Source organism: Manis javanica, chromosome 8, assembly GCF_040802235.1.
Source record: "Manis javanica isolate MJ-LG chromosome 8, MJ_LKY, whole genome shotgun sequence".
NCBI classification, from domain to species: Eukaryota; Metazoa; Chordata; class Mammalia; order Pholidota; family Manidae; genus Manis; species Manis javanica.
The window spans coordinates 53767235-53780102 of NC_133163.1; the positions used below are offsets into that span (position 1 = coordinate 53767235).

At 35.7% G+C, this 12868-nt stretch overlaps 1 protein-coding gene across 3 annotated transcripts in view; it reads left to right on the forward strand.

Annotated features, from left to right (window-relative positions):
- Window positions 1-6579, forward strand: part of KLHL28 (kelch like family member 28) — a 39783-nt gene extending 33204 nt beyond the window's left edge. For all 3 annotated transcript variants that reach the window (XM_017670260.3, XM_017670259.3, XM_017670258.3), the window contains exon 5: window positions 2075-6579. In XM_017670260.3, coding sequence (XP_017525749.1) covers window positions 2075-2238 — 164 coding nt within the window. In that variant the 3' untranslated portion in view covers window positions 2239-6579. The remainder of the gene's footprint in view (window positions 1-2074) is intronic.
- Window positions 6580-12868: the final 6289 nt, after the last annotated feature.

Sequence of the window (12868 nt, forward strand, 5' to 3'; positions counted from 1 at the left end):
TAGTAAGAGTATTACTGTCCAAAAAAAAAAATGTTTATATGGTAAACTTGAGAGACAACTAGATTAGATAAAACTTTACTATGATTTTACTATGCCAACATGCATAATAAATTTGGAGAATACTTTTATAAAATGTGTCTTATAGAAGTGCTTCTCTGTATACAAATGTCCTCTATATGTTAACACACACACACACAGAATCCTTGGATTGTTCTATTTTTTTATTGTACATCAGCAGTCTATGTTCACTTTCAAATGTCTGTTCTCCTCAAGGGGTATAGTTGATCTAGAAAGAGTTGAATTTCTGGGTGACAAATAGATCTTTGGGGAAAAGACATCTTTGAACCCAAACACAAATCTCATTATTTTAAGAGGAAGCTTTTAATTTAAGAGGAAGCTTTTAAATTACTGATGGAAGTGCTTTAGGAGTATTCCTTGCATTTATTAACTAAAAAACTCCTGAAATATAAACATGCAAGGAAACTGAAGGGACAAAACTGAAGGGAATGAATTATTTTAGTTGTTTACTATAATTAGTTTCCATGGTGTCACTGAGAGTGAAGTCCATAAAACAATGAGGATGTAAAAATTTGGGGTAAGCTTGTTCTTTTTAGAACTAACTATAGTAATATATAAAGTAGAATTTTTAAGTATAAATTATATAGTTCAATATGTATTTCAAATATTTAAACATTTGAAGACCTGATAAAAATTTCTTTAAAAATATATGTAAATATAAATTGAAAAGAAAGTATGTAGAAGGATGTACATTCTTAAAATATTTTCTTCTGATTCAAAAATCCATCAACACCATTCACCACATCAACAAAAAGAAGGACAAAAACCACATGATCATCTCCATAGACGCTGAAAAAGAATTCGACAAAATTCAACATCCATTCATGATAAAAACTCTCAACAAAATGGGTATATAGGGCAAGTACCTCAACAGAATAAAGGCCATATATGACATATCCACAGCCAACATCATACTTAACAGCAAGAAGCTGAAAGCTTTTCCTCTAAGATCCGGAAGAAGACAGGGATGCCCACTCTCCCCACTGTTATTCAACGTGGTACTGGAGGTCCTAGCCACGGCAATCAAACAAAACAAAGAAATACAAGGAATCCAGATTGGTAAAGAAGAAGTCAAACTCACTATTTGCAGATGACATGATATTGTACATAAAAATCCCTAAAGACTCCACTCCAAAACTACTAGAACTAATATCGGAATTCAGCAAAGTTGCAGGATACAAAATTAATACACAGAAATCTGTTGCATTCCTTTACACTAACAGTGAAATAGCAGAAAGAGAAATCAGGAAAACAATTCCATTCACAATTGCATCAAAAAGAATAAAATACCTAGGAATAAACCTAACCAAGGAAGTGAAGGACCTATACCCTGAAAACTACAAGAAACTCTTATGAGAAATTAAAGAGGTCACTAACAAATGGAAACTCATTCCATGCTCTTGGCTAGGAAGAATTAATATTGCCAGAATGGCTTCCTGCCTAAAGCAATCTACAGATTCAATGTAATCTCTATCAAAATACCAACAGCTTTCTTCAACCAACTGGAACAAATAGTTTTAAAATTCATATGGAACCACAAAAGACCCTGAATAGCCAAAGCAATCCTGAGAAAGAAGAATAAAGCAGGGGGTTCTCTCTTCCCAACTTCAAGCTCTACTACAAATCCACAGTAATTAAGACAATTTGGTACTGGCACAAGAACAGACCTACAGACCAGTGGAACAGAATAGAGAGTCCAGATATTAACCCAAACATATATGGTCAATTAATATACAATAAAGGAACCATGGACATACAATGGGGAAATGACAGCCTCTTAAAATATTTTCTTCTGATGGGGAGGAGGCACAGTAGGATTGGAGAGGAAAAATGAAGGAAGGCCAACTTAAATTAAAGCATTTCTTTCTAGTGAGCACATATTGCTAATTGCTTGTGCAATTAATAATTGTTGAAATGTAAAATGCAGATTTATTTTTAGTGTAAAGTCTATTTCGTGGGTAATGTGTTTTCTCCCTATTTTTTCCATCTCTCCTAGGAGTTGGTGCTGCAGTAATTGACAACTACCTTTATGTGGTTGGTGGTCACTCAGGGTCTTCCTATCTGAATACTGTGCAGAAATATGACCCAATCTCGGATACATGGCTGGATTCAGCTGGCATGATATACTGCCGCTGCAATTTTGGATTAACTGCACTTTGACAAGTGTGGACTCATGGGAATAGTGTGGTGAAGAACCTTGTGCCACATGAACGAATGCTCAATATTCTGAAACCCAAAAGTTACAGTACTTTCTTTTTAACTTGAAATGGCATGAAGACTCAACATTTTGTTGGGTACTTTGAACTGATAAGTAGCTTTGGTTGCTCTTGATTACGCAGTGAATCAACGATCCAATAGAAAAAAGAAAGGAAAAAGAAAAAAGTTTCACCAATTGAATTGTGCACCTTTTTTCCTCTAATAGCATTAGAGTAGTAGTATGTTCATAAGTGTATATGTGGAGAAGAAAAAATCTTGCTGCTTTTAAAAAAATTTTAACTCTCTCCCTCTTCCTTGATTTGCACCATGATTTACTAGGATCAGAGATGCTTAGATATTAGAGTGTACTGAATGACCGGACAGAGTGCTAATACTGTCTGTTGGATGTAAATTCCTATGCTTCACATTTTTAAACAAAGGGCTTCCTTTTTTTTTTGGTACTTCTAAGGGTTGTAAATTACATGCCACAGTGAATCACCTGGATATTCTTCCTGCTAATGGCTTTAGGACTGGGCTGTAGTAAATTTGCAAGACAAATGCTTTTACTGTCATATTTGGGGGCCCATTTTAAGAAGTCAGATACTTAATGCTTATGCCTTTTTTGTTTGGGCAGGTTAATGCTGGATGAATTTAGTTACCCATCTCCCGTATGCTAAGCATGCATAGAAAGAGTTAAGCATATCAGTTTCAGGGTTTTGTTTTTGTTTTTTTAGTAGTACAGCAGATTTCCCAGTGTTGATGTAAATATTTGACAAATGTTTAATACCACTTTAATGCATATTGATTTTTTTCATATATCCTTATAAATAATTTTAGATTTTTAAGACTTGCTTTTTCAAAGTGTTCAGATATAAAAATGGTGCTAACTATAAGATCTATAACAAGGCTATAATAATGTTTTTTTGGATATTCTGTATGAGATGCATGACATGTTTTGATAGTGTTTTTCATGTTTACTGGCTTGGGTTCATTTGTGCTTATTAAAAATGTTAGTGATTATACTAATGTTGACATCCAAAAACCATCTAATAGGCCTGTGTTATGCTTTTCATGGTTTCTGAAAAGCGATTTAAAGACAGATACATTTTTTATCTTTCTTCTAGTGCTAGGTATTATATGTCCTTAAAAACAAATAATATGCATTAAATATAAAGCACTAGGCCATTTTGCATTTCTTCATATATTTTTTAGGTAACTGAATATTTTAAAGTTATTGAGGAAAACTGAAACTTGATGTTTACTTGACTAATGTTCTAAATTCAGTTCTACTTAGACTAAAAGAAAGAATCTTTGAAAGCAAAAGTTGTTTGCTATAGCCAAGTAACAGCGTATTTAATAAAAGTGGTTAACTCATTTTGTTCTAGCATATTTTAGTAAATGTCTGTTAGTCTTGAACACTTTGAATTTTTATTAGGATGTCGGTACTTCTATTTTTGGTACTGTAGTCATTTTCCTTCATTTCTTTTTAACTTGCCTGCTATCTCTTTATAGTCTCTGCAATACCCATGTATTTTGTTTCCTAATAATAAATTCATACTGCATTCTTAAGTGCCATAATGTCCCAAACTATTGTTAAAAAGCTATTTGTAATTATAAAACATAGGTTCATTTGTTAGCATATATAATATTTCTTGAAAACTATTTATAGCCAGGCAATTTGCAGTTTTTCTTGTTCTTCCATAAACTGCCAGTTGTAGATTTAAATATGTACTTCAAAACTATGTAAAATCATCTTTGATCATGTAGGTAGTATCATGCTTTATGAATATTTGCACAAATTATAAAACCTTGCAAGTGATTTTTAGTCTCTTCTAATTAAGAACTCAACAGGAGCTACTAATATAATTGACAGATTAAGTATTTTCTATGTTGCTTGTTTGAATAACAATGATATATAGCAATAACTTTTTAATTAATTTGAATGAATCTATTAAATAGAAACAAGGTGCACTATTGTGATTGATCTAGACTTCTTTTAAAGAAAAACAATTTAAAATAGAGTCCATCACATGCTTAACTTTAAATACCTGCCTCAGTTTTCTTTCTGTTTATATCAAATTGTTAAATACATAATATTCCCCTATTTTTAATCCCTTTTCTCCAGAAGATAAAGGAATTTGAAATACTATAGGAATTTATTTTAATTGTAAACAAATCTATACAATGTTTTACTCATATATCATTCCCACTATCAAATTAGTATAAAATAAAATATCATTTGGCAAATTAGACCAAAGGCTTATATTGATCATTGTTTTGGAAAAATTTAAATTTCATCTTGGTGTAGACTAAATGTGAAACATTGTGGGCAATAATAAGAAGCCATAGACCAGAGAACAAATTATGAAAACCTGTGAAAAGAAGAGAGGTGGAGGGGGAACCCTAATTCAGAAATATTTATTCCAGGTTTGCTAAACCTACTGCACTGTTCATAACAACCAGAGGTATTTGGACTTGACAACTGATAACTTTATAATAGAGCCTTCTGGTACAGGTTTGTGAGAAGTTTCATCATGAACACTTTGCTGACAAATTATGAATTTAAAGTCACATTATTTGTTATGTTAAAAAGGATCAGAATGTTTGACTATAAATTCCCAGAGTTCAAATATTAGAGGCAATTTTATATACTCAAGCAAAGAGGAGAAAGTTAAGATTGCCCATTTTGGAAATTTTACTGGAAAAAAGTGAGTGGGAAATACAATTAATCATTTGGAAGACAATTGCCTTCTATAGTTATGTTATAAATGCTTAATCTGTTAGGAATGTTTGTCTATTTAATATTATTGAATATAGTAATAGAACTTTAGTGTTTTTTAATGAAGCCCCAAAGCATATTTATATAAGTTCCATGTTACTGCTAGTACTATTTTAAATGTGAATATTAAATTATAGGAAGTGGTATCAATTGATAGGAAAATGGCATTAGGTTTTGAAAAATTTGAATGACATTATGGAGGGTCTACTATATGTATGAGGTATTGTGCTAGATGCTATAGGGGCTCAAAATGTAAATAAGATAGAGTCTTTTCACTCAAAAGAGTAAAATCTAGTGAGGGAGACCGAACTATTACAATAAAGTATGAATCTAATTCCTTATCTTCAACATCGTAAGAAGAGATTAGAGACACAGTTTATGTATAAACATTTGTGTCCTTTAGTGTCCAATTAGGTGGATGTGAAGAATTATTTAAAAACCCTGATATTAGAATTCCAAATTTCCTGGATGGGATAATATATTTTCTAGTAGAAAAAGTTATAAAACTTCTAAAAAATTACTTACTTTATTATCAAGGCTCTGGCTAACATTGAGGAAATATATGTACATAAGATACTGTTTGTTTTCAGTTTTGGTCTTGGATTTCTGTTACTGTCACCTAAGTGCTCATCTTCAGGAACATCAGATTCAACAATAAATATGCTATAAACTTGTGATAACCTCTATAACCTCTGTAGTCTGAAAGTTAAGCAACTAAGATGTCACATGTCAAGTTAACATCCAGTTCTACTTCTTAATTTTTTTTTCCTTTGTAAAACAGCACTTTAAATTAAGCACGATTTAATCAGATATGATTATTCTGTAGATGGATATATATTGGATTTTCATTTATAGTATGCTGATTTGGTGTTGATACAAATTTGAAAAGACAGGAATATAATAAGTTTTAAATATTATAGGTTTACAAGTTTTCTTAACTGATGTGAATATGGAGTCAAATAAAAATCCAGTTTACATCTCTGCAGAGAGAAAAATTGTTATCCATATGTCTTTTATATTACACATATTTAACTAGATATAATTTATTGTTAATATTGTTATCATGTGTAAGTCCCATTTATTTTAAAATACTAAGCAAAAAGTTCCAAGTTTGCCTTAAAATACAAGTGAAATTAAAGAACTGGATGATAATGCCTATATTTTTGCCTTATGAATTGTGCTGTATCATAAACCAGAAATGGTTTTGATTTTAACAGGATTCTGAAATTTTGTAGATGTAGAGTACTAATACTTGTACTCTCTTGCAAAGAATGTGATCTAGTTGTGGATTATGTTAATGTTTAAATGTTTTTGTATATGTATTTTACCTCTGAATACCTATCTTTTTAGCATCAGGGTCTTATTTTACTTTTGTTTACATAGTAAAGTGGCATTTAACATGTTGAAGGTTGTATTGTTTTTTTTTATTTTTAAAGTTCCTTGTGTGTACATCATAGTAATGATCTGTAATGACTGGTTAAATTTCATGTAAAGTGAAATATTTAAAATAAATTTTAAAAACATGACTTTGTATGTGTCAGTTGTTGTGAACTTACCCAAGCTAACTTTGTCGTGCTCAACCCATACATGCTTTTAGTGGCCACAAAAGTTAAGGTGAATGTGGGATAGGCACTCCTTTACACCCATCCACATTGCAGGTTATAATGAAAACATATTTTAGGCTAAATTCTGCCACACATTCAGAATATTTATTAAAGAAACATTCATTGGCAAAGCAGTCACAAAAGAGTTCAGTTCTTAAGTTCAATGTAGGCCCAGGTTTCTAGTCTCTTAGATTCTCTAACCAGCCTTGTAAGAGGGGTTTACTTGAGACAGACAAAGCCACATTCCAGAGGAATCTGTTTCTTATGGCCAGCAGTCCTCTTAAAGGGCTGGAAACTAGGGATTGAGCTGCAGGCACCAAGTTTAAGGAAGTAGGGAACTACAGGCCTGAATGGATTCAGATAACTTTACCCATGCAAGCGTTGGAAATGTCACTTTTTCAGACAAACTACATATCTTGAAATTCTTTAATTTCACCTGAAGAGCAACTTTTTGATATTAGTCTATGAATCACTGTTCCCTAATAAAGTCCCTGAATTTAATATACTAATTAGCAAAACATGAGTTGATCAAATTAAACTGCCATGAATATGGGTTTCCTAGTTAGAATGCCAGCAAACCATCCCTTGACTGTTCTTAATGAGGTCAACCTCTAGAGTTGAAGTAGAAACTTAACAGATATATGCCGAAGTATGTATTATAGATGGCATAACATATAAGCATTTTCAGAGTACATATTAAAATAATTGAAATTGGGGTTTCTTGATGAAGTTAAAGTTCTGCTTTTTCATTTTAAGGCATGTACAGATCGCTTTTGTGTTACTCAGAAGTCATTGTAAAATCTGTCGGCAGATAGTTAATACCTTACAATGTGTAAAACATGATGGAAGTTGTAGAGGAGTAACAAGTCATATTCTGCAGTCTGCTTGAGGAGTGAAAGACGTCTCTTTTTTTTCAATGAGGGTGAGTAGAAGAAAGACTGCTACTCTGGCAGAGCTCCAGCTGTGCCTCTTGTGTTCTTTCTTAAAATTATTAGCTTGTTCTTTTGTTTGAGGCCAGTTTAATAATGGGAGTGGAAGTTTCATCTCTAATTTGGAAGAAAGTGTGATGAATGGATTACAGGATTCAGCAATAGACTCAACGGAATGTAAAAAGCTCTTCCAATGGAAAGTCCAAACTCTAAAGGTAAGAGTAAAGTTGAGTTCTATGATAAGATAGTATTAGAAAACTCAAGTGGGTTTGATGTCTTCCAGGCTTTTATTTTCTTTTTGAAATAAATGGGATCTCCATGTACTCATCATACAGCTTCAACAATTAACCATGGTTTGCTAATCCTACTTCATTTATTCATGCTTTTTTTTCTGGAATATTTTAAAGAGAATTCTAGTCATGCAATATAACATGACGTGAATAATGGAGGCTGCATCTCAAGTGATAAGGACACTTAAAAATTTCATTCTATAAGCTACACTGATATAGTGGCACTTAAAAATGTAATACCAACTCTGCATTTATCAGTTGGAATTCTATAACAGAAAAAAGCATTTCCTCATCACTTTCTTGGTTACCCTGAGCTAAGGTCCATATGGGAAAGGCTGGAGAAAATGATTGATTCATTCCTTTTTTAATCTTCAGAGTAAAGAATTTGGCCCTAGAAACCTCCAAAAGTGATCAAATATCAAATTCATGACTTTTTTTTATATGTTTGTTTCAATATATGTGTTCCAGTCAATACTTCCATATTAGGCTTGAAGATACCTCCATTAAATTCCATCAAAAGTCTGCTTGCTTTTAAAAATTTTCACAAAAAATTATTCTGACACAATTTAAAATAATGTCAAACTTGCAGAGAAGTTGTAAGAATAACATAAAGGACTTTTGGACTTTTGTATACCTTTTCCAAGGTTCACTAATTTGTAACATTTGTTTTACCATCCTTTCATTTTTTTCTTTTCTGAGCCATTTGAAAGTAGGTTGCATACATTATGTCCTTTTATCCCTTAATACTTAAGTGCATATATCCTATGAGTAAGGATATTTGTTCTCTTATATAACCACAATTCAGATGTCAAATTCAAGCATAATTGTTTTGGCTTTTTGTTCACATTTTCTTCCTCACATCTAGAATCAGTCATTCCTCCAAAAGACCCTGGTGCCTTCTGCTGGTAAATGGTATATGTAGAGATCCCAGTGTTTTGCTAGTGGTATTTTCTCCTACCAAGTTGTCATTGCTTATATGCTATTCAATAGGCAGAGTGCCTCCTTTATTATTTTAAAAGAGAGAAATAAGACTTTTACTTAATTCTTAGATTTTAATGTTTTCTTAGTCTGAATATCTTGGTTTCAATCAACATTAACATGATTTATTTTGTAACATTTTAATAGTTTCAAAATAATACTAAAATCAATATAAGACCAATGAACACAGTTAAGAGTCCTTTATGATTCTTTTTTGTTCTTAGAATATATTTCATAAGGATAAACAATAAAAACAGTAGCTTTAGAGTCACAATTCACCTCAAAAGTCTTCAATTCCTTTTACCTTCTTCTTTGGGTAAAAATATCAATCCTGAATCATCTGGCATTTTCATTAGCTCTCTAGGGACAGGAGTTGCTAACCCTTCTCAGAAGAAGAGGTGAAAAAAGTGGAGAGAAACCATGAAGGCTGGGAAAGTAGATGATGAAAGCATAGGAGTCAATTTCAAATATTTGAGCTGGTGTATTGTTGGCAAAGACATGAGCCATCCTCAGTAAAGGTGTCACCACTGTATGTTATAACCAAGGTTTGAGTGTGTATAAGTCATAGAACAGAACTGGACTTGCCTCACTCAAATTATAAAGTGGTTTAATATTTTAAGGCTGGTAAGTTCAGGTATGGTTCTTTATCTCCAGCTCCTTTACAGTCCATACTGAGGAGCATCTGCCACCAATCCTGTCCCTCCATAAGTCCAGTCGACAGCTCATTCACCAAGTATTTAAAGAGGACCCGTGCCATGGCCCTCTCACTCCTCTCTAGTGTCTTCCCTCTTATCTGAAATAGAAAATATTTGAGATTTTTAATTCTTGTGGATTACTTTAGCTACAATAAATTTCTTTTTAAATTTGATGGTGTTTAGGATTCAGAGCTTTCTAATGGAAATTAAAAGGGGTTAGGCATTGGGGATAGAGGTAGGGGCAATAGGACCTTAACAATTGCCCTTGAAATCACAAACTGGACACTGTGTAGTCTCTTTCCTCCACAAACCTCACCCAGGTAGGCTAGACAGCAACTGTGAAATGCCTGTTTCGAAGATCTCACTGCAGTTTTGTCTGTGGAGTTGCCCCTCCTCTCTGTTCTCAAAGCCTGAGGTACTTACCCTGCCACAGTACTGCTCCTCTTCACAGTCACCATTAATTGGTTCATTTTCCCTTATTCTAGGCATAGGCACACCTCCAGGGCAGAAATCATATGTAATTCAACCAGCAGAGAGTAGATAGTAAGTATATACTAAATGAATGCTGCAGAGAAAGGATGTCCACTATTAACTTATTTTAGGTGGTAGTCCCCAAATCAAGCTTAGTCTGCTTGGGTAGATTTCCCTCGCCAGCCAGCTATTTCCTCCAAGCCTTAACCTGGTCTTCATGCCCTCTTCACTTTTCACCTGGATAAACATAAAACTGGTTTTCCAGTCTCACAATGACCCATACTTCTATTAAAAATGTTACTAAAAAGTAATCATGAAAAACAAAATACTAAAAATCATCATATTTCCCTACTGCCAAAATCATATAAGTTTACCCTCTCCTCTGGCCTCCCTATTTCCTGAAATGCAACAATATTGAAATTAGGTGAATTAATAACCTTACAAGGGCCCCTAAGTGTGCAAGTGAAAGGTTGAGTTACATGTCTCTTACTTCAAATCAAAAGCTAGAAATGATGAGACTTGGTGAGAATGGCGGGTTAAAAGCAGAGACAGGCCAAAACCTAGGCCTCTTGCACCAGTTAGCCAAGTTGTGAATGCAAAGGAAATTTCTTAAGGGAAATTAAAAGTGCTGCTCCAGTGAACACATGAGTGGTAAGAAATCAAAACAGCCTTATTGCTGATACGGAAAAGTTTTAGTGGTCTGGAGAGATTAAACCAGCCACAACGTTCCCTTGAGTCAAAGTCTATTGGGAGCAAGGCTCTAACTCTTCAAATTTATGAAGGCTGAAGGAGGAGAGCAAGATACAGGAGAAAATTTGATGCTACTAGCATTGGTTAGTTTGTGAGATTTTAGGAAAGAAGTCATCTCCATAATGTCAAAGTGTAAGATGAAGCAGGAAGTGTTGATACAGAAGCTGCACCAAGTTATCCAGATGTAGTGAAGATAGTTAATGAAGGTGGTTACACTAAACAACAGATTTTCAATATAGATGAAACTCTATTTAAGATGTCATCTACAACTTTCAAAGCTAGAGAAGATAATGCTTAGCTCCAAAGCTTCACAGGCTTATTCTCTTGTTTGGGACTAATGTAGCTGGTGGCTTTAAGTTGAAGCCAGTGCTCATGTACCATTCTGAAAATCCTAGTGCCCTCAAGAATTAGGCTAAATTTACCCTGCCTGTGCTCTATAAATGGAACAAGTAAGCCTGAATGACAGCACATCTGTCACTGAATATGTGAAGCCCACTGTTGAAACCTACAGCTCAGAAACAAAGATTACTTTCAAAACATGAATGATCACTGACAATGCACCTGATCACCCAAGAACTCTGATGGAGGTGGATGTCTTGCCAATGGGTTTCAGCCCCAGGTAAGTTCACTATGGATTCAGTGTGACCAAAGAAAATGACAGCAAAACGTTCTTAGGGTGAAAGGGTTATACCCAACTTTATTTCCAGGTGGCAGGTCAGTCACTAGAATCCCATTTACTCAGAGCGAGTTTGTATGCAGCAAGCCAGTCTCTGTCTCTGGGCCCCTCGGTCCTCACAGCCATCCTCCAGGCCTCTCTGCACAGTCATCCCGCACAGCCGTCCTCTGGGCCTCTGTCCTCGGTGCTGCCACCACTCCAGCCTCTGCTCTGCTCCCCTGCAGCCTTGCAGCCCTGCCACCGTGTGGTGCACAGACCACTGGGCGGAGCTCTTTATATAGAGTCAACAGCCATGTATTGCCCACAGGTGTGCAGTGAGCTAGTCAGTCACAGGCAGGTGAGAATCCTGGCCACAGGAACTCTCATTTTATCCACACTCCACCCCTCCAGGATTCTCTCCTCTCAATCTATGTGCCCTTAGTCCTCTGCATTGGTCCCTGTGCAAGGAAGCTCAAACATTGTTCTGCAGCCTCTCCAGCAAAAAATCTTGCAGACACACAGGCTGGACTCGTGGTCTGTCTCTGACCTCTGCCTCTTTGTTCTTAATGACTGGAACTGCTGCTGTGATTTCAGTTGTTGCCATAGCTCCAGTAAGATCCTATTTGGCTTCCCGTCTAATTTCCTTCCATCTACTCCTGCCCGTATCAAATCAACCCATGTCTGGGTCCTCATAACCCTCATGAGGCCCCTCAAATTCCTCCTGTGCATAACAGGTCTTATTTCTTTCTGGGTTCTTGTTGCTTCAGCTACTGTACATGTCACCTCACATTTTGTAATCGCTGCCTCAAGGCAGGCTGCACTGTCAGGGAAGACAGCTGTCCCATCTCTGATCCTGAAAGAACAATTCCATCCACCCCTAAGTCCCACAGCCACTGGCTCAGCCTGAGTATAGGGGTGGACCGTAGACTGCTCCATGACCTGGGGCAGGAGCTGCTCCTCTCCTTGGGGAACTTTCAGCTGCTGGGTCTTTATTTTCTTTACAACCACTGGACGTGCTTTCAATACAGGAGGGGCCAGTGCCTCCAACACCACCCCTTCATCCATTCCTAGCTCCTCCATTTCTGGGGCTGATGGCACCTTTCCACTCCCCCAAGTGCCTCCTCTGCTGCAGTGCCTCACAAAAGTGCCAGCTCAGTCTTCAGAAGGTCTCTTACCTTCAACTCAATGCTTCGCAGCTGACATTCTCGTGCCACCTCTGCCTGTGCTTCCCTCAGGAGTTTCTCTTTTTCCTTGATGGCCTCTTTGTCCTTCAGCACACCTGGCAGCACTACCATCTCATCTCCAATGGCACCTTGCTGCCTGCGCTCTCATGCTGGCTCCTCTCGCATCAAGGCCATCTCCTTCCTCAGGGAATCCACAGAAGTTTGCAGCTTGTATTCTGGTGCCACCATTCCTTGGGTCTCCTCTGTAGACCTTCTAAAT